This window comes from Mesoplodon bidens, assembly GCF_964165515.1.
Source record: "Mesoplodon bidens genome assembly, chromosome: 4".
Taxonomy (NCBI): Eukaryota; Metazoa; Chordata; class Mammalia; order Artiodactyla; family Ziphiidae; genus Mesoplodon; species Mesoplodon bidens.
Window position 1 is genome coordinate 159534351 of NC_138160.1, and position 22019 is coordinate 159556369.

Genomic DNA, 22019 nt, shown 5'->3' on the forward strand with positions numbered 1-22019 from the left:
AATCAATCAGTGATCGCACGGCGGATGCACGCCCGTCCCCTCCCCCAGCCGCGGGGACTCGCCGCCGGGACAAAGGCCCTGCCGAGGCCGGACGTGGGCCAGCCGGGTCCGCGCTCCGGGGGCGGGCGTGGGGGCCGGGCCCTTTAAGGGGGGCGGGCCAACGACGCGGAGGGCGGGCCGGGGGGCGGGCCGGGGGCGGGCGGCGGCGGGGCCGGAGGGCGCGCGGAGCGAAGGGCGGCGGCGGCGGCTCGTGCTCGGACCGGGCTCTGGATCCCGCTCGGCCCCCGGATCCCGCTCGGCCGGCTGTTCCCGGCCCGGTGCGGCGCGCCCCAGCACCCCGCGTTCCCCGCACCCGCACTCGGCCCCGCGGAGGAGAGGCCATGCCGCCGCGGCGCAGCATCGTGGAGGTGAAGGTGCTGGACGTGCAGAAGCGGCGGGTGCCCAACAAGCATTATGTGAGTGCCGCGCGACCCCCACGCCCCCTTGAGCCCGTGCCCCGTCGGGGGCGACCTAGAACCCCCACGGCTCTGAAAACTTCTGCCTCCTGTTCTTTCTCCCCCACCTCCCCTCCTCTCCCCTTTCGGCACTGCTGCTGCGCGGCCCGGGTCTCTCCCGGCTCCTCCCTCTCTCCCCCTCCCCCTCCTCTCTTTTGCCCTGTTCCGCTCCTCCACCGTGTCCTCCCGCCTCGTCCCCGCCTCGTCTCTTTGCCGCCCCTCTCCCCTTCTCCGTCTGCTCCTTGTCCCCCCCACTCCCCTCCTGCCCATCCGTGGAAAAGTCTGGCCGGTGTAGGGGACAGAGAGACAGAGAGAGGCGCCTGTTCTCAGGCCGCCCGTCCTGTCCCTCCTTGTCTGGAGGCGCTTAGACCCGCAGTGCCCAGCCACAGGTAGCCCCAGCAGGGATCGCCAAGTTGGCTCCGTCCTTTTGGAGGAGCCAGCCGGAGCGATAGAGATCTCTGAGAATGGATCCTTTGAGTGCCTGCACCATTAAAAAGTTTTTTTAAAAAAGAAAAAAAATCCCTGCCCCTTCTCTCCAATAACTTCTGTTTTAAAATGTATGAAAGTTTTCTCCTGGTATCTCCCTGGCAAAACGGGAATCTTGTTTAGAGCTGGCGGGGACTTGAAAAAATGGGCCAGTAGCCTCATTTTGCAGATGGGACCCTCAGATGGGCTGAGGCGCAGGGAGGCTTCAGGTTCTGGAACAAGGCGGAGCTGCATTCGGTTTCCCCTGCCTCTGGAAGGTGTACCTGGGGTAGATGGTGACCCGCCAGATGGGAAGTGGGTTCCACACCAGCCTAGGAGCTGAATCTGGGGGTTCAAGGGGCCCTTGGACCACCTCAGAGGTTCTGGGTAGAGGGATAATGGGGCTGTGGGGTGTTGGGCCCAGGTGAGGCCTTGGGGAGGCCTCTCTGCAGGAGGGAAGGGGGCTATGGTGTCTCTGGTGGTGAGAAGGGAGCAGTGGCAGCGCCTAGCTGCAGAGAAGTTAACCAGGAAGGAAAAAAGAGCAAGAGGGAGGGAAAAAAAATCCTAACAAAGAAGTATAGAACAATAAAGAGCAAGGGGCGTTGTCTGGCTAAATTCAGCTCTTTGACCTCCCTGCAAGTCGTCTTTGGATCTCTTTTCTTAAGAGGCTCGTTCTTATAAAGCAGATCTACATGCCTTACACGAATAGTCTATACAATTCTGAAAGGAGATAGCGGGGAATCCACTCTGCACTCCCTACGAGAAAGGGTGTGCTGTGTGAGCCTGTATTGTTATTGGCTGGGCAGCCAGTTATTCAAGCCTTAGCCAGGCGGTGGGAAGCTATTTCCTGGACCTGTGGCATCTTTAAATAGAGTGAAGTTTCCCTTGATTCCAGAGCTGGGCTAAATTGTCTCCCCCGCACCCCCTTTCTTTTTAACTGTTTCAAATGCTGCCAAATCTTGGTTTCTTGTTTGAGCCTGTTGAGTGTATAACTGAGTTGCCTCTTTGCTATGAAGATAGTTTTTACCAACATGGCAGACAGGAGGAAGTCTGAAATTCCCCATGCTGCCTCCCACCGGATCTGTGAGCTGGGAACACCAGAATACATACAGCCTCCAAGAAATGGGCATCATCATCCACTCTCTCCTGTCCTCTCTCGTCACATGACTATCAGGCACAGGTTCTTAAGCCCATTTGACAGATGAGGAAACTAAGGCTCAGAAAGATGAGGTCCTATGCCTGAGGTCACAGTCAGGGCCAGAACAGGAATGTAAATCCAAGTATGTTCGACCCCAAAAAGTGTTACTCCACCAGGTCACACCACTTTGCAGATTTCATACCCCATAGTTTCCCTACACAAAGTCCTCTTAAAAACTGGGAATTTTGCCATCATTTGTGATCACTCTGAGGCTTTTCATTCTGTTTAGATCCCTCCCTGCCAGTTTTTTGGAGGTGCGGCAGCTTTGAGGGGCATCTCTGTAAGCCTTCAACCACTTTTTAGGGGCTCTTTCAGACAAGTCTCTAAATATTAACATGGATTTGGGTTTAAATCTTGGCGTCCAGCTTGCTGTGTGGCCTCTCTGACCCTCAGTTTCCTCATCTGTAAAATGGGGGTAATGGTGCCCACTTCCTAGGAGGAGGGATCTTGTGACTGACAGGGTTGACATTCCATAACCGTTAGATGCCTGCCTCCCTGCCCTGTGGTATCCATGTTACTCTGACTGGGAACATGCCAAAGTCACATGAGGAGGGATTTCACCAAGAATTTATTTTTCTGCATGTGGGTTTAGGCACTCCTGTGATTCAAGGGAGCCCCCTCCCTTCTAGCCAGCCTTTTGTGTTCATCAGATGAATAGGGGCAATGGGTTGAACTGAAGCCTGAGTCATCATCCACAGGAACAGAGAAAGTTAAGTGCTGTGTTGGCAGGAAACCCATCAGCAACTGCCAGTGACCCCTGCTCCTGTTCTCCAACCATACCTGCCCCTGCCACTCTAGAAAGAATGGGCATGGAGGGTAGCTGTTGGCATGGGCCTGGACTTTCTTCCCATTTGGTATATCCTCCTCTCTGAAGTTGGCCCAGCCACTCTGGAGAGATGGCATGAGCAGAGGAGTTGGACAGCCTTGGGCTCGGCCACTTCCTGCTGTGTGACCTTGAGCTGGTCAATTTACCTCTCTAAGCTGCTTCTATAATCTGCAAATTGTAAATAGTGCTGCGTCCCTCTAGGACAGAATTTCTCAGCCTCAACACTGTTGATATTTTGGGCCAGATCGTTCTTCGTTGTGGGGGGCCGTCCTGTGCATGGTAGAATGTTCAGCAGCATCTCTGGTTTCTACACCCTAGGTACCACTAGCATCCCCCTCCCTAATTGTGACAACCAAAAATGTCTCCACACATTTCCCCCAGGAGGGCAAAATCACACACACCCTGACTTCTAACCGCCCTGCCCCAACCACTGCACGAGATCATACAAGTTAGTCACAGAGGCTTCCCACCACCTGCTCCCTATTTACAGCTACTTCAGCCTCCACCTGTCTCATTACTCAGTTGCCTGGGAGCGAACAGGTCACAGGTGCTATAGATGTCGTTGGAGAGCTTCACCAGGATCTCAGGGCTGCCCATCAAGGCTGGGCCACTTGTTCCACCTTAAATGGCATCTTCTCCATGATTAGGGCAGCATCTTCGTCACGCCTGGACCCAGCCTCCTTCACCTGTGGGCAGAGACATCATCAGTGGGCCCAAGGGTAGAGCCGCAGGCCACATCTGGAGAATGCAGGGGCAGAAGCTCCCAGGGCCTCTGAGATCCCCATGGGTGGGTAGGGATTATTGTTGACAGTAATATCAACAGTTTTATCATCTGGAGAGAGCTTCCCTGGAGCCACTGCACTCTGTCTGTTGGCCTTTCTCTGCCTGCATCTTTCCTGCCGTGGAGCCTAGGGCTTTCTAAATGAATGGAAAGGGGACTTTCAAGTGTGACACCCTGGGAGACCCTCCCCAGCTAGGTTATCTTCCAACTTGAGGGGAGGAGGAAGTGCTCCCTGTAGGTTTGGCAGGGTTTTTTTGGATCACCCCAATTCCAGCACTGGAGAGGGAGGTACAGAAGCCTTGGGGTTAGAAAAACGTCTCCCTTAGCAGGAGCCAGGAACTACTGGCTTGCTCTGTCTTAAGATCTTTAGATGTTAAGAAGAGCAAGATGGGGGCCTCCCTGGTGGCGCAGTGATTGAGAGTCCGCCTGCCGATGCAGGGGACGCAGGTTCGTGCCCCGGTCCGGGAAGATCCCACATGCCGCGGAGCGGCTGGGCCCGTGAGCCATGGCCACTGAGCCTGCGCGTCCGGAGCCTGTGCTCCGCAACGGGAGAGGCCACAACAGTGAGAGGCCCGCGTACCGCAAAAAAAAAAAAGAAAAAAAAAGAATAGCAAGATGCTAGAAGTAGTTATAGAAGCAGTCATCTTAACAGCTGAAACTTAATCCATTGTTGTGGGCTGGGCACTGGATTAAGCTCTCTGTGTATTTAGTCATCACAACAGCCCTTTAAAATAGGTACTTTTCCGTTACACTAATACACGATTTCAAATATACAGATACATAGAATAAGTTAAATATCTGTCAATCTACCATCCAGGTGTCAGATCTTTACCTTTTGCCCTATTCACTTCAAAGCATTTTTATTTTTATTTTTTAAGAAATGAAATATTGCGCATGCAAAGCCCCCTGTGCACCCACTCCAACAATCACCACCCCCCGAAATAAAAACACTATCCTACATTTGGTGCTTGTCATTCCCATGCACATTTTAAAAATAGACCAATAGATATGATTTTTTTATTCAGTAGCTTTACTGAGGTGTGATGTACATACCATAAATTCACCCATTGTAAGTGTACAGTTGGCTGATTTCTTTAAATAAATGTATGGAGCTGTGCAGCCATCATCACAATCCAGTTTTATAACATTTCCATCACCCCCATAAAGATCCCTTGTGCCCTGTGGCAATCAGTCCCCTTCCCAGCTAGGCCTCATGTACCTTTTAATGTTTTTACCTTTTCAGCAGTCCCCAGGATCTTGTATTGAAAGTTTTAAAACTACAAAACATTACACTTTTGAGATCTATGTTCGTACATGTAGCTTCAGTTCATTTTAACTGCTGTTTCATATTCCACTTATGAATATACCCCTGTTTATTTGAGCTCCTGTAGGAGATTTTTAGGATACTTTCTTGTAGCTGCTTTCTTGCACATACAACTGAGGCGGGATTGCTGGCGCTTGGGGTTTGTGCATTTTCACCTGTGCATTTAACGTCCCTGGGAGCAGTGTCTGTGGGTCTCTTTGCTCTGGCCCCTCGCTAACACTCCGAATTGTCAGACTTTTCAGTGGGTACGGAATAGTATCTCATGGCAGTGCTTGTTTGCATTTCCCTGCTTGCTAGTAAAGTTACATATCTTTTCACACCTTTGTCAGCCTTTTGAGCTTCCTCTTCTGTGAATTAATTGCCTGTTTTATCTTTTGCCCCTTTTTTTGGTATATTGAGCCATTGGTTTTCTATTCATTTATAGGATTTATTTATACACTCAGATAGGTACTTCAGATAGTTACGTTAGTGTTCTCGTTTTCCCCTTGAGACTGGAGGCTCAGAGAAGCACAGGCACATGCCTGAGGTCACACAGCAAAGAGTGGCAGCGTGGGGATGGGTGTACGTGTATGCGGCAGCCCTGTGATCCCACCCCTGAGCCAGGTGACCTTGGGTGGGTCATTTAAGCCTCCAGCCACAGTTTCTCCATCCTGGCCCTTCCCTCATCTCACTGTTCATTCACTCAGCCTGGACTGATGAAGCACAAGCTGCCACCAACCCTTAGTCATTCTCACCCCAGGGAAGCTCTGGGTTGATTGTGCCTCTGGAGTGATGGGTTGGCAGGCCCTGTGCTGCTGGCCTTGAAACCTCCCTCTCCACCTGCCAGACTCTTAAGAGCAACGGGTCTCTCCTCTGAGCAACTGACTTTTGCAGGATGGGTCACGCCCTTATTAGGCATTATTATCAACATTCTTGTTTCAGTCTGTGGGAGACCTCTGGCTGGCAGGCTCAGTGGTCTGGAACAAACTGAATCTGCTGCCCAAATTAGCTGCATTCTGTTTTCCAGCCTGCCCCATCCCCTGCTGCCCCCAGCATCCCAGCCATCCTGGCATCCTGTTTTGCAGAAACATGCATGGCAGGCCAACAAACTTGAGTGGAAAGAACTTGGGTATCAGAGACAAACATTCAAGTTCTGCATGGTCTTGGGTGACTGACTCAACCCCCAGCCTTAGTTTCTGTATCTGGAAAATGAGGACAGTGTCACCCTTCTAAGATGATTGTGTGCTTGTTTAGATAATGTATGCATTCATCCTGTTCTCCGTCCCTCCTGCTGAGGGATAAGTGCCAGCTCCTAGCACATTTCTTATGGACGCACCATTACTTCATGAAGAAAGGACCTGGATTTGAGTTGTCTTCATGAGCTCCTGGGCTGGGTGACCTTGCAGACAAGCTCCCCAAGGGTCTGTAAAATGGGAGCAGTAATAGTGCTTACCTACAGGTATAGGGCACTTCTCACACACTGCTGAGCCTGATGCCTGCTGTATAAAGGGCACTCAATCAGTGGTAGTCATGAAAACTAGCATAAACGGTAGTAATAGCCATGCTCCACATCTCTGCCTCTCTCCTGCCTCCTGCCCTAGGGGCCTGCTATTTGTTTTCCATACTTTTTCATTCATGAGGCACTTCTGGGGTGGGGCCCCAGGCGGGACACCCTGCTGCCCTGGGACAGGCCCGTGAGCAAGGCAGAGCCCGCCTACCTCCTCTACAGGTGGTTCTTGTCCTGCACCCTGTCTGCGTCACACAGAGGTAGTACCCTCAGTAGGCGTTAAGGCCCCTCGGCTAGGTTTTTTTTTTTAATGGCTCTTGCTTTCTTCTGACTGAAAAATGATGGACCTTGTCACCTGTGCTATGCCATCCTGTTCCCTCTGGTCCATGGTTGCAAGGAGCCAGGCCTCTCACCTCACCTGCCGGGTCATCCTCAGCCCGGGCTCTTACACTCTAGGCTCTTGCAGTTGTCTCAAGATCAAAGCGGGTGGGACTATATCTTAAGAGTTACTTAAATGTCCCTTTAGTTCAGACTTTGAATCTGTGCCATTCCTTGCTTCTGGTAAGCAGGGAAAGTACACCAAACAGCATGCGTTCAGGTCCCTGCCCTGCCACCTACCAACAGTGTGACCTCAGACAAATTACTTACCCTTTCTGTACCTCACCTGTAAAATGGGAATAATGATAGTTCCAATCTCATAGGGCTGATGTGAGGATTAAATGGGCCTGGCATAGAGTGAGGGCTCAATAACTATGAGCTGTATTAGGAGTGTACCAACATAGTATCATTTATGATAGTAGAAGTTGGGGGCCACTTAAACACACAGCTGTAGAGAACAAGATAAATAAAACATACTACATCCACGAGCTAGAATACCATCGAGATGGCAAAAATTCCATCTTCTGTCATGCGAATATGAAATAGTAAAAGCTGGTGGCAAAACAACGTGCTCAGGTTGGCTCGCACCTGGTTACAAGTGAAGGCGTCTGTGAAAGCACAGAAACATAGCTGATAAAGTATATGTCACTTTTTTTTTTTTTTTTTTTTTTTTTTTTTGCTCATCTGTGCATTGCATTTCTCTATTTTCCAAATGTTCTGTGGGGAACACATATTCCTGTTTTTAGTAAAACTAAAAAAAACAGTGAATGCTCATTTTAAAAGAGAAGCAGTGCCAGGCCGTGGCGGCTCCAGCCAGGTTCCCACATCCCCACCACCTCATCCTGTCCTGAAGCAGCAGAATTCTCCAGCTCCTCCAAGAGCCTGTCCTCCCCAGATAGATGCTGGCCTCCGAGACTCTCCCCCAACTCCTGCCACGGAACCAGGGCTCTGGATGTGGCTTTCCAGTCCTCCAGCCCAAGAAGTGGCAAGAGATGAGTTTAAAATACCACGAGGGGAGGAAGGCCTGAGCAGATGCTTTTCTGGTTGAAATGCTCCTTGCTCAGTGGCCTGGCCCTCCCTCCTGTGGTGCTTATATCTGAATAGGTTGGAAAGACTTGCAGGCCGGAGTTCAGCAATCTGCACCCTGAGGTCATTCAGGTTAGAGCTGTGCCCCACTCCCCTGGGCAGATCATCCAACCGCTTGTCACCCACCCGGAGGTGCACGGGCGTCGGCAAGCGGCAGAGTTACCACACTGCCCAAAAAGGCTTAGGGGACCACTCCATGCATGGTACTACTTCTCTTCTGGGACACTCATATCCTGTTGCAAATCATGCGTGCTTTTTTCCTTGGAGAAAGGGCTCTGATAGGGTGAATGGCCTTGCTTGGCGTGACTCAGTTTTCTCCTTCCCCTGGGAGGCCAAGGCCAGCCGCAGGTCACTGCAGCTGCAGGAAAGGGAACCGCTAGATGAGCATCCTGTCGGCCTGGTGGGCGCAAGTGATGAGGCGTGAACATCCTTGGCCCAAGGAGAGAATATGAGGCTTCTTCAGTAGGCCGCATGGCCGGAGGGTTGTGAGCATGGCTTCTGCGCCCAGCAACTGGGCTCTGGTCTGAAGTTTGAATTTCAGAGAAACATGTAATATTTGGGACCTACTGTCATCCACTCGCTGTTGGCCCTAAGCCTTCTCTTCTGGGAAGTGGGCAGCTTTGGTGGGGAAACTAAATGACCTTTTGTGCGGAATGCCTGAGAGGATGCCGCTGGGGCAGCCGTCCTTGCAGCTTCCTGGCCCGGGGTACTGCCCAGAAACTGAGGCCCTGTGGTCCCTTCCACAGAGCCCTTGCCAGGGGGGTCATCCCGATCCTGGGTGGCAGAGCTGGCATCCCTGGCCCCTGCCGGGACATGGGGACTAGCTGACGTGATAGACTTGGGAGGCCCGGTGTCTCCTGCCAGGGGGCCAGTGGGCAGGGGCTGGTGTGGCTCACTCCTCAGGGACTCTGCCAGGGGCCTGCAAGCCCGAGCCTTGCTGCAAGCCTTCCTTCTTCTGCCCCGTTATCCAAACTACAGGGCATTCTCTCCTCATACGTGCTGGCCCAGGTGCAGGCCTGCAGGCGGGCACTGAGCCCAAGCCCAGGGCCTTCTTTAAATGGTGAACGGAGAAGGGACCAGAGGTGCATCTGTCATGCGTGCGTGTGTGAGTGTGTGTGCACGCGCACGCCCGCACACAGAGCTCTCCCGCCTGCTTTTGCAGGCGTCTCCCCGGCCATCCCAAAACTTAGGGCTGCTAGATTTACCAAATGAAAATAGGATGCCCAGTGAAGTCTGAATTTCAGATAAACATGTAATATTTGGGACCTACTTATACTAAAAAATTATTCATTGTTTATTTGAAATTCAAATTTCCTGGGGCATCCTGTGCTTTATCTGGCAATGCTGCTGAGACTACCACTTTCAATAAAACAACAACCAAGAAACCTTCGTACTTTGTAATACTGGTAATGTGTCTTGAGAATTCACTGAACAAAGGTAAGTCCCTTTAGGGGCCAGGCACTTTTGAGCACAGGGATGATACACAGATATGCAAAGCGGGGATTCAGACCTCAAGGAGGTCAGTGTCCTGAGAGACAGGTAGATGGCCTTTCAGGGCTAGCCTGGAACTTGGGAATGAGCAGAGGCCTGTGCCTTAGGGTTTGGGGGAAGTTGGACTTGGAGAAGGCAACTCAGTGCAGGTGACCCAAGGCTGATCACAAAGCATGGGAGGGATGCTGTCAAGTAGAGAAGGGTAAAGGAATTTTAGGCAGACAGAACAGGAGGGAAAGGAAGCTGAAACCCTGGCATGTGGCGTGTTTGAAAAAAGCAGGAGAGATTTGAGTAATAGAGATGGAGCTTGACAGGTGGCTGGGGGCCCCAAGGATCTGGGGGCTTCTGACTGGGCCAAGCCTCGCGGGGGACCTAAAATCCCACAAGCCGCGTGGCGTGGCATAAATACATACCTACATACATACATACATAAGAAAGCATAGACTCTACCCTCAAGAAGGCCACGCCTTCCCCCCACACACGAACACACACGTAGCTGGGCGGCCAGGGCTCAGGATCACAGGTATCCACGATGGAAGTGGTTGGGAGGAACTGGGACTCAGGGGCACTCCCCCGGCTTGATGGGCTGGGGGAGCACCTTTCACAGGAGAGTGGAGGGGGCAGACACAGACAGACCTGGGAGAGAGAGAGCACCTGTCCACAGGAGGACTGTGCAGACAGTGAAGATAAAGTTAGGGAGGGAGGGATGGGAAATATTAAAGAGGTCTACGATAGCCAGTAGGAATTCTGAAATTTGGGAGGGATTAAATAACTCCAAATTTGTTTTGTTCTCAAGACTTAACAATCATTTATTGTTGTTATTATTATTGAATAGCTATCGTTTATTTGAGTGCTTACTGTGCGCTCCAGGCTTTTCATGCTTTATGTCACTGGATCTGAGCAGTTCTGTGAGGTAAGGAGTATTAGGATGCTTGGGCTGCCAGTGACAGAAATGAACCTAACGAACTTAAGCCATAGGAAATGTATTGGAAAGATGGCTCTGGCAGAACGTGGCTCAGCCCCCAGTCACAGAAAGGACAAGGAGTTGAAACTGCTTGTGGGCTTCAGAGCATCAGCAGAAGCAGGAACCTGCTCCATCCCTCAGTCCCTTTGGCCATGCAAGAGTCCAGTTCCAGGAGGAGAGGATCTGATTGGCCCAGCCAAATCACCTGACCATCCTTTGGTCAGGCGAGGGCAGGATACTGCGATCCACAGTCCCACTGAAATTGCCAATAGTTGTAGGAGATTCAGAGCACTGTTGCTGGAAGAAGGGGGCATGGAGCCTGGACAGGTGGAAACAGCAGATGTCTGCTACATAGGTACTGTTATCAGCCCATTTCACAAATGTGGAAACTGAGACTTAGAAAGATGAAGTACTTTGCCCAGGATGACACTCGGCTCTGCTGCCTATCATTGAATATAAAGAAGGGTATAGTCAACTCACCCCCTAGATTTGAAGGGAAACGTTGCCTTAACGCACATAAGAATAATATCTTCTACTCTGCTTAATTAAGCAGAATTGCATGGACCCCCTGCCTACTGCACTGGCAAAGAAAGCCAGAAACCCACTCAGTGGCGTCACCATTTCCTCCTCCCCAGCCAAGGTGTGAATCAGCAGCCTGTGGCTTCAGGGCACGATTGGCTGCCAGTCAATTGCACAGATGTGGATTTGTTGTCTGCCCTGGGCCAGGCCTGGCCCCAAGCCGAAGAGAGGCCGAGATGACCAGGCAGCCTTTGTCCTTACAGAGGTCACCATCTGTTTGGAACACGTCACCACGGCATAAGGGCTGTGGTGGGGCCTGCAGTGGGGCTCTGGGGACAGGGCAGGGGTCTGAAGCCTGGACTGCCCATTCCCCATTCCCTGCTGGACCAGAGAGGTGGCGCTCTGAGCTGGGGTCAAGGGGAGGTGGGTGCTCTGGAACAGGGAAAGCCAACTGGCAGAGTTTTTAATATGGGTAGAATTCAGAGGGTCCTTGAACTTGGAAGGGGGAAGAGTACATCTTTATTCTCACTAACCTCCAATAGCGGTTTAGCGTTGCCTTCCATTATGAATGAAGGCCGCAACCCCCAGTGATATCAGTAAGACCTGTAGCTTTGTCACCAGTAGAAATACACAGATATTTTCTTGTCACTTTACAGTTGTTGCATTTATCCTCATCACTGCTTCAGAACTGTGATGTTATTCGACCCACTGCTGGATTGTTGTTATTTATTACATTAGTAAAAGTGTACATATGTTCATAATTTTATTTTTTGAAACATTTTTATTACAGTTCAGTATTTCACTTGGAATGCTATGTGCTTTAATTTAGTCATTTTTAAATCATTTTGAGAAGGGGACCATAGATTTCATCAGATTGCCAAAGGGCTCCGTGGCACAAAAAAAAAAGGGTGAAAAACTTCTGGGTAGAAGTTTAAGAGCTTGGACTCGGAAATTAAGCATGGATTTGACCTGGCTTTGCCGGTGAGCAGCAGAGTGTGTGACCTTAGTAAGTGGCTTCACTTCTCTGTGCCTCAGTTTCTTCATCTGTACATTGAGGGTAAGAATAGTACCTACTGTGGGTTATTTTATGTAAAGGGTTTAAAGCAGTGCCTGGCACATAAAAGTACTGAATGAATAGTTACCTGTTAGTCTTATATTATCTTTACCATCATCATCTTTACCATTCCCTGACTAGTGATGCGCTTTTTTAATAAGCAACCTCGAATGATGTGACACAGGCCATCTGGAATGACCACACCTTGAGAAACATACTCTAAATGGACTAGTCCAGGATGCACCCCCCCCAAGATTTAAAAGCAGTCTTCCCCAGAGATTTGTATATTTGGATGTTTAGCAGTGTGGTAATTAAAATAATACTGAAAATGTTTATCATTGGAGGCATGATTAAATAAATGGACTACTAAGGATCCTTTAAAACTTTTGCTGAAAGAATTTTTAATGAATGGGGAAATGCTCACCATGTAACACAGGTGAAAAAGATCATGTATATACCATGTGATCTTAATTTCATAAACTACTTCAACATATAGAAAAAGGGTCTGGGAAGAAGTATAACCAAAGCTTCGTCTCTGGTGGTAGAAATGTGGATGCTTGTTAAGACCTCAGCCTCTGCCGTCAGACTTTATTACCAACTCTACGGAACAGGTTACTTCACATGCTGGGTCTTACTTTCCACCACTGCTGGGTGGAAACAGGAATACAGTGTAGCTTCATAGGAAACACATCAAGACCATTGGTGGTTGTGAGCCGTTCCATTGTTTTACATTGTATTATATGTCTATGTATTATCCCAGGTTTCTCTAGAGAGGAGAGGACGGTGTGGGACAGCAGAGTCAGGAAAGCTTCCTGGAGGTAGAGGGAGAAAGAGGGGACCCTGCTTCCCGTGTTCCCTTTATTCCTGTCTCATAGACTTGTGTATGAAGCGCAGGAAGCTGGCAGAAAAGTCCACATAGGGGTTCACATCAAGGCCGGGAGGAATAGTCTGTGCCAGATGAGGAGCCCGGCAGGGCATGGGTACAGGGGTGGCCAAGGAACCCACAGAACCTGACCATCAGGACCACATACGATTTCATGTGGGAAAAGGGGCTACTTGGCTGTACAAAGTTTGGAACCCACTTCTGCAGCCCCCCTACTTTATCTGGTGGAGGAATCCCTACTCCCCTTCTGATACCCCTAATAGATGGCTGTCCCCAGGGTTTGAGAGCTCAGTCCCTCTACATTCTCATCTAGTTCTCTTCTCCTCTTTCTTCATGTCCCCAAGCCCAGTGGGACAGGAAGACGAAGCTGCATTTATACGGAGGGGGCAGTTGTTTAGGGAGTATCCTAGAAATCCTAGTTGACCCCTTTCTGCCTGTCACCCAACCAGGGCACTCAGCTTTGATGCTGAGGTTCCTAGTGGACCAAGCCCATCATGGTGCTCATACATTGGATATGACTCTGTTGACGCGTCTCCTCCTCTCCCACCAGACCCTGAATCCCTCATAGTCTAAGGACAGGTGCCAAGTGTGTTCCTTGAATGAAACCATAACTTCTTGGGCTCTCTCCATCCCTGGGTCCCATGATTCTAGGATGATGGCCATTGATGATATCCTTCAGCTGACTCAGAATTGGATTCCTTGTGATGACCCCCCGCTGACACCAGACGGAGCATTGTATCATAGTACTTAAGGCACAGGCTTTGGAGGCAGCCAGACCTGGATGTAAATCCTGGCTTTGTCACTTTCTACCAGTGCGTCACTTAAGCTCTCAGAACCTCAGTATCTTCATCTGTAAATGGAGGAGTCATCCCAGTTCCTGACACATAGTAAACACTCAAGAGAAAAGTAACATTCTCAGTCTAGTCCAGTGGACATAGATATAATATTATAACCCCTTGGGATGCTACTAGGTTGAACCATATGAAATTGTCAATTTTTGACTTAACAAGTGGCAATTTCACTTAGTTCAACCTAATGATCTGGGTTTGATTTGGGCCTAAGGAAGTTACTTTTGCATGGAAGGGGGTAAAGGGCCACCGCTGTACCAGGTATCTTACAGACATTATCCCATTTACACTTTACAACAGCCCTGAGAGACAGGTAATACTATTCCAGTCATCCCCTGGTATCCATGGGGGATTTGTTCCAAGGCCTCTTATGGATACCAAAATCCACAGATGCTCAAGTCCCTAGTATACAATGGCGTAGTATTTGCATATAACCTTTGCGCATCCTCTCCAATACTTTAAATCATCTCTAGGTTACTTATAATACCTAATACAATGTAAATGCTATGTAGATAGCTGTAAGTACAATGTAAATGCTATGTAAGTAGTTGCTGGGTCACAGCAAATTCAAGTTTTGCTTTTTAGAACTTTCTGGAATTTTTTTTTTTTTTTAATCTGAGCTTGGTTGAATCCTTGGGTGCCAAGAGCTGACTGTATTAGCATCCCCATTTACCAAATGGGGAAACTGAGGCTCCTAAGTAGCTTGCTCAAGGAAGTGGTGTAGCCAGGATTGGAACCCAGGTCAATCCAACTGAACGTCTGTGCTATTTGCATTGCTGCTGTCTTGAGACTGGGCTGCCTGTTCCACATAGTGTGGCTAGAGAGTTCGCAGCATTCTCTTGGGCCTCCTCGCCCAGGAGCTGGCAGCTGTAGCCTGAAACTCCCCGAGACGCTGCCTGTGGAACCCCACATTTCTCGTTCTGGTTTAGACAGTCAGCTTCTGCAGTTTTCTTCTGCTGTGTCTTTGGCTTTGGTTGGGGGACTGGAAGGGGCATTCTGGAGTCAAACAAACCTGGGTTCAAGTTCTGGCATCCTCCACAAACAGCTGTGTGGCTTTGGACCGGCCCCCTGACCCCTTTGAACATCAGTTTACTATGGTGTGAAATGGGATGGATGGTAAGCTTCACTCCATAGGGTTTCTGAGAGCAGAGTGCTGGGGATTTCACAAGTGCTCATTAGTGTTGGTCCTCAGCTGGAGAACTCCTATGCATCCCTCAAGATCCAGAGCAGTTATTTTTTCATCTGGAAAGCCTCTCCAGGTGCCACCAGCAGAATTAGCCCTCATCCCCTCTGTGCTCCAACAGCAGCTGTAAAGCGCTTCTTAGAGGGCCTGTGGCCTATGAGAAGACTCTACTACTGTCTTTTCTGTTGAGGACCTACTGTGTGCCAGGCACTGTGCTGGGCCCTTTAGGTGTGAACCAAGACCCATCTGACCACATATGTCAGGCTTTTTTCACCATGTCCCACAGCCCTGGTTTATTTTATTTTATTTATTGGCCACGCCACGTGGCATGCGGTTTCTTAGTTCCCCGACCAGGGATCAAACCGTACCCCCTGCAGTGGAAGCGCAGAGTCTTAACCACTGGACCACCAGGGAAGTCCCCCATGGCCCTGGTTTAGATCTTAGCTCTGTCACACGCTGGCTGTGTGACCTCGTGTGAGCCAGTGTCACCACATCCCGTGACGTAACATAAATGAAGGACTTAGCATAGTGCCCAATCAGCCCAATAAACGTGGCTCATTTTGATTCTTTTTCATTACTCAGACAGCTTTACTCCTACTGCCTGTGTGCCTTGCGCATAGTGGGTGCTCTCGTTGGCTGCCCAGTTCTCCCCCTAGGCAACCTGCTAACACAGGAGAGGCCCTCTCTCGGCTCCATTTCCTGCATTGCCCCGGGCTCCTCTGAGGCCTGGCAGCCTGGGAGATCTCCACGAGCCCTCAGTGCCTGCCTTGGAGGCTTTCCTAGAAAGCTAGCCTTCAGGTTGGTTTCGGCCGAGCCTGGCTCCAGCTGCCAGCACCTCTGCTTGCCATTGGAAAGTTCTCCGTGCCGCTTTGGGCCAGATGTGTGCAAGGCTGTGAGTTGGCAGCCAGAGGCCCCGGGCTGGCGCTGCACACCCAGTCCAGCAAGTGTTTCCACCAGCTCTGTGTCTCCATCTAGAAGAACGGAGGTGCTGCACCCGGCCGGCCCTGCAAGTGGGTCATGCTGCTTGCCATCTGGATGAGACTCCGGCAGTCATGGAAAGATGGGCTCCAGGGAGAGGCAGTTGATTGGATTTCACAGAGCGACATTCGTGACTTTTCCCTTTAACTTAGTTCACCTCAAAAGATTTGAGTTGGCCGGCCTGAGCCACCAGGGCCTCACCTCTGTAATGGGGTTATCAGTGATTGCACTCAAAGCTTCCTGTAAGTCAGGCCATGTGCCAAGCTCCTGTCCAGCATTAGCCTGTTGAATCCTTAGCCAACCCTATAAAGTAGGTACGACTATTCTCTCCATTTTACAGACGAGAAAATAGAGGCTCGGAGCCATGAAATGACTTGTAAAGTCTCACAGCAGCTTTAAGCTATAGAGCCGAGAATCATACCTGGGTACCCTAAAGCCAGTGCCTACCTTTTTTTTTTTTTTTTAATGACACTAAGGAGTGATTGTTATTTTTAATTTTTGACTTAACACGTGTGCAGGAAAATTCCCTTTTTTGGTATAGCATTCCATGAGCTTTTACACATGCGTAGGTTCTCATAACCACCACCCGAAACAGGATGCAGCATAATTCCATCGCCTCCTAAGAATTCCCTCGGGCTGCCCTGACTCTCACATGGTATGGGTTGCTGCCTCCACCTGCAGTTGGAGTTGCTCCTGCGCTGTTCTCTTTTTCTTCATCACCTGTCCAGAGAGGTCTTGGGGTGAAACATGGACTTCTCTCCCAGGGCTGGGCCCTGTGCCTGCATTCTTCTCTGTAACAAAGCTGGTTCTGTTTCCAGCACCCTTGGCAGTTGAGCTGTTCACTCAGCCATTCCAAGAGCATTGTTACCCGAGACTCAGAGAGCCTTGAGTGAGGTCACCTTGATTTATGAGCGTGTGGCCCTGTCTTGGCTTTTTGTCTGTCTGCCCGCCTGTTGGTCTCTCACCAGGCAGTTCCTGAGGGCCCCGTGTCACAAGCGCTGGAAAGATTGTGGTGAATGAGACAGACCTGGCCCCTGCCCCTTGAGGGCTCCCAGGGGAGTGGGGTGACAGTCACGTGAACAGAACAGCACACCCAGAGGACTGTGTGCTGAGCGACGGCAGCCCTAGTGGCTGTGGGAACCCAGAGAAAGGAGGCCAGACCCAGACTGGGGGTCTCCAGTAAGGCTTCCAAGAGGAGGCAGCCTCTAAGCTGACACCTAGGAAGTGAAGAGTTGCTACCAAGGTGAACGGAGAGAAGATCCTCCCTTCAGAGGCAGTGGCAGGTGCAGGGGCCAGAGGCAAGGGAGCACCTGGCCGGGTGCCCCGACACGCCTTTGTTGTCTTCCTCCACTAGGCTGAAAGCTCCAGGTGGACAGGGGCTTCTGTCTTCCTCGTTCACAGCCATATCTCCAGCCCTCGGAAGGGAGCCTGGTACACAGTAGGTGCTCTTGTCTGCATTTGCTGAATGACTGAATGAACGAACTGAGGTGTTTGAAGCAGAGGAGAGACACGATTCAATTTGTGCTTTAGAGAGACCGACCCTGTCTCCCACCTCCTGGCCTGGCACCCCTCTGCCCCCAGGTACAGTCTGAGACCTCAGCTCCACCACCCACCTGAGTGGGCTGGGGACAAGGAGCATCTTCTCTGCCACTCACACCACAAGCACTTGTCTTTGGGCCCCATTCCAAGCAATCACTTAATTGAACAGAGAAAAATTGGCAGCCGGCCACCCCTGGAGTGTCACTTGCTGTGGCCCCTGAGCTTGGTGATTCCTGATGCTGACTCGGGACAGGAAAGCTCTGGCCTGGGACCAGGAGAGCCGAGGCCTGGCCTTGGGGATCTGGAAGGAGGAAAAGGGACTTCAGAGGCTGAAGGAGCTGGGCTTGGAACTGAAGTCGCTTACTTCCCAACTGCGTGACCTCAGGCGTGGTGGCATCCTGGGTTTCCACCTCCCCAACCTGAGGGCGGACCCTGCTTCCTGCCAGGTGTTTCATGATGTTGGTAAACCTTGCATAGGGCCAGCGCCTAGCAGCAGGCTCCCCAGCGTGGTTGCTGATGTTATCTCGGGCCCCCCCCCCCACTCACCTTGGTCCTGCCTCACTCTGACATCCTAGGTTTCAAAGGCATCATGACACTCAGGTGGCATTTCTCCAGGATTAAACTTAATGTACCTTCTTCAAAAAGATCAATATGCGTTCCTCAGCACTTCCGGTGGCGATGCCGCTCTGGGGTGTCAGGAAATCAAACACACTGCGGGTGTTGCAGTTCCAAAAAGAGGTTGGAAGCGCTGACCTACATAGGCCAGATGCTGGGCAGACAGCTGGAGAGAGCTGACAGAACCAAAGGGGACGTGTGGTCTCCACGGGGAACAGCAGAATCATGTTTCCCATTCGTTAAGCCGCTGGAGCCCATCCAACTGCCTCTGCCCTCTCCTCACTCTCCCCCTCTCCTTGCTCTCTCCCACTCTCCTCCACCCTTCTCTCTTTCTCTCCCTCCCTCCTACCCCCCCACCCCCACCCCAGACTGTGTCCTCCACCTTAAGCCTGGGCAGCAGATAGCCAACGAGGTGGATCTGGAGCCCAGCCAGTCATTACCAAGCTGCTCCCAGGAACCCCCAACCCAGAAACCCAGCCAGTGTGAGAGCTTTATTGGGGTGGCCGGGGAGGTCACACTTAACCTTTTAAAGCTGGTTTCTTAAACCAGGGTTTATAGGCTCTTGGACTCCCTCGGACATATTCCCAGGAACACTCTCTGCAAGAAGTGGGTTCATCTAGATCTCGAAACTAACACTGCTGCTTGATTTCAGGGCTGCACGTGTTTTTATATTTAATGAAGGTTGCTCTGGCTGCAGTGCAGGACAGCTTTAGTTATCCTGGGCTAAGGACTTGCTGCAGAAAATGTGTGATCTGTGAGCAGAAGCCATAGCCCCTCAGTATGCTGCGTGAGAGACAGAGTTATTTCTCCCTCTGGCTAAAAAGGGCTCTGCTGTTTCTCAGGTCTGAGAAACAGCATTCTGGAGTGGAACTCCTCAGCACCTCCCAAGAGGAGCCCTAGGTCTGGTTCCAACTCTCCTCCTTGCACGCTGTGTGGCCTTGGCAAGTCCCTTCCCCTCTCTGACCTCATAACCCCAACTATAAAATGAGGGACGGTCTAGAGCAGGGTTTTTGTATATTTTAAAGTCTTGGAACCCCCTGCTGTGGGCCTGAAGCAGGCAAAGGAGGACTGTGGGCAATGGAGGAGCCCAGGCCCTGTCTAAAGTCTCCGCTGATGGTTGCCTTGTGGCAGTGCGGACCACAGGGTCTGGCGATTGGGCCTGCAGGCTGCCAGGTTACACCCTCTTCCATATATAGAAGAGCTAAAAGTGGCAGTGCCTAGTGGAAACCAGGATGGAGAACCCAGAGACCGACCCACCTTACCAGGAGCCTGGGGCTTCTTGCAGGACAATTTGACCGCTGGCCTAATCACCGAAGAACACTCCAGATTTAAAGTCCTCTGGGGGAGTCATTGTGCAGGAGGCTCAGAGGGGCATGAGGAGCTTGCAAGGAAATTTGGATACTGCCGTGGAAGTAGAAAGAGTCCATAGCTAAGAGTGGAACCCTTAGTGAGTCGCTACACCCCTCGGTCCCTTTGTGTTTTGTTTTTGTTTTTTTTTTTAAACAGGACGAGACAAGGTGTAGTAAGTGTCAGAAGTCAGGAAGGGCTTTACAGAGGAGATGCTTTTTTTTTTTTTTTTTTTTTAAGAAGATGTTGAGGGTAGGAGTTTATTAATTAACTTATTTATTTTGGCTGTGTTGGGTCTTCGTTTCTGTGCGAGGGCTTTCTCTAGTTGTGGCAAGCGGGGGCCACTCTTCATCGCGGTGCGCGGGCCTCTCACTATCACGGCCTCTCTTGTTGCGGAGCACAGGCTCCAGATGCGCAGGCTCAGTAGTTGTGGCTCACGGGCCTAGTTGCTCCGCGGCATGTGGGATCCTCCCAGACCAGGGCTCAAACCCGTGTCCCCTGCATTAGCGGGCAGATTCTCAACCACTGCGCCACCAGGGAAGGCCCCCTTGGTCCCTTTGTTAAATGGAGGGGTTGCTCTAGAATCAGGGATGTGTGCCGTACACATCCTCCCAGTCCCAGGTGCCCAGGGCAGACATTGCTAATGGAGCACAGAGCTCTGTCTTGCTGATGTTCCTTTCTCACAGCCCTTGCAGGAGAACAGCCCCAACTCTCTCTGTCCCACTGGTGCCCTCTCTTTAGATGTTTTCTTTGGTCTCCCAGGTCATTCCAGGTTCCCCACCAGCACTGTAGAGCCAGGAGAGGGCTTCCAACTTGAGAAATGAGGGCTTGTTGGCCTGTAAACAACAGAGCTCCAGACAGAGTGAGAACGGCTAGGAGTTCACTGAAACAGCGCCGCCCTCAATGTTGATCATCCTACCGGCACCATCACAACGTTTGGCATAGCCACAAACCCCCTGTACTACATATTCTTAATTCAGTATTCTTCAAATTGACTCACTTCTTTACTTCATTTATTTTTAAAGGGAAACTTTAGCTGTCCACCATAAATGGAAAACCAGCAGCCCTCGCTAGAAATAGAAGGAAACTAAATAGAAAGGAAAAATAAAATCAGTGTTAAAGTTCTTCCTGGCAACTGTCGCCTGCCGTGAGGTCTTCTGTCCTTTCTTCAGGAAATGGAGACCAGCAAGTGTTGGAAGGGGTGTTGAAAAGCCACGACTGCCAACTTTCTGAGCCAGTCAGGGCGGGAAAGGAATGGCAGAGACTAACTTTCTCACTATGGGATTCCCTACAGTTTAGTGCCGAGCCCTGAATCACCTAAAACCAGCTGGTATGCCCAAGCTCCTGCATACCTTGAGACAGTGATCTAAGGACCATCACTTTGAAAAGCGCTTGGACCAGACCCTCCCCCAGATTTAAACCTCTGGCCACTGCAACCCAGATCAAAATGTAATCACTTTGTCATGTGACTAGTGCAGAAGCCACACCCCTTCTAATTAATATCAGCGGGGAATTACAGCCAGATTCTTTGCCAGCCCTAGAAACCCCACCATAGAGATTTTCAAAGCAAAGTGAGATTGGAGGACATTCCCCTGTGCCTCAGGGATCTTATTCACTGGGCAAAAACACCTTCTCATGTTCTCTAGTTCACGTGATGAAAGCATATGAGATCACAGTGCTCCCGAGGTGGGGCAACAGCTGTTTCATATCATCCTGCCCTGGGGATGGCATATCGATGGAGTGCTGGGGCCTTTCCAAGAGTTGCAGCCATGGGCAGAGGTGTGGGCCAGCGGGTCTGCAGGGATAAGGCATGTCAGTTAAGCAGAGCTGCCTGGAGCTCGCCTGTTTCTGTTACTTAGCCATGCCCAGGCCTGGCTCCAGGTGTTGTTCAAGGGCCTCTAAGCTTTGTTCTGTTTTAAATCTTTATTCATGGATGACCTGACCTTAGAAATGGAACATAAATTTCTGTGTGTCTAGTGGGGTCCCTCCAGGCCCTGGGAGCCCACACTCCATTGGGCTGGGTTGGACCTGCCAAAGGAGGTGACTGCGGAGGAGTTAGGAAGCATTTATGGAACATTCTCCCTCAAATCTCAGCCACAGGCAGAGATTCTAATCAACACAGATTCCATTTCTGGAGCTGTAAAAAAAAATCTCATTCGATCTTTGCCTGTGAGGTAGGAAGGCTGAGTGTCCTTATCCCCATTTCTCAGAGAACACAAAGGCGCAAAGGGGCAAAAGACTTTCCCGAACTTAGAGTGAGGTCACGGCTGAGACACCCTCTGCCGACTCCCAGCTTCCTCCCGTCCCGCACTCCCACCTCTGTCATCGGCTGTACCTGCACCCAGGAGGTGCTCCGTGATCTGGAAGGATGTTCCAGAGGAACGGCCCTGGGACTGAGCTGAGATAGTGAGGGAAGATGGGGTTCAACCTTGGTGTTCCAGGCAAGAGAGTGTGTCACAGACACATTTCTTCCTGTTCTCCTAGGAAAGTGACTTTTTCGTTCTGATTATAAAAGAAAATACACAGTAGAAAATCTGGAGAATACAAGAAAGCTTCAAGA

General features: G+C 50.7%; 1 protein-coding gene across 2 annotated transcripts in view; it reads left to right on the forward strand.

The window, feature by feature from the left end:
• Positions 1-242: 242 nt before the first annotated feature.
• The window catches only part of SH3PXD2B (SH3 and PX domains 2B), a 112129-nt gene continuing 90352 nt past the window's right edge, over positions 243-22019 (forward strand). Inside the window, exon 1 of one of the 2 annotated variants that reach the window (XM_081232337.1) lies at positions 243-455. In XM_081232337.1, the coding sequence (XP_081088463.1) occupies positions 381-455 (75 nt within the window). In that variant the 5' untranslated portion in view covers positions 243-380. The remainder of the gene's footprint in view (positions 456-22019) is intronic. The other variant, XM_081232336.1, reaches the window with a different exon arrangement.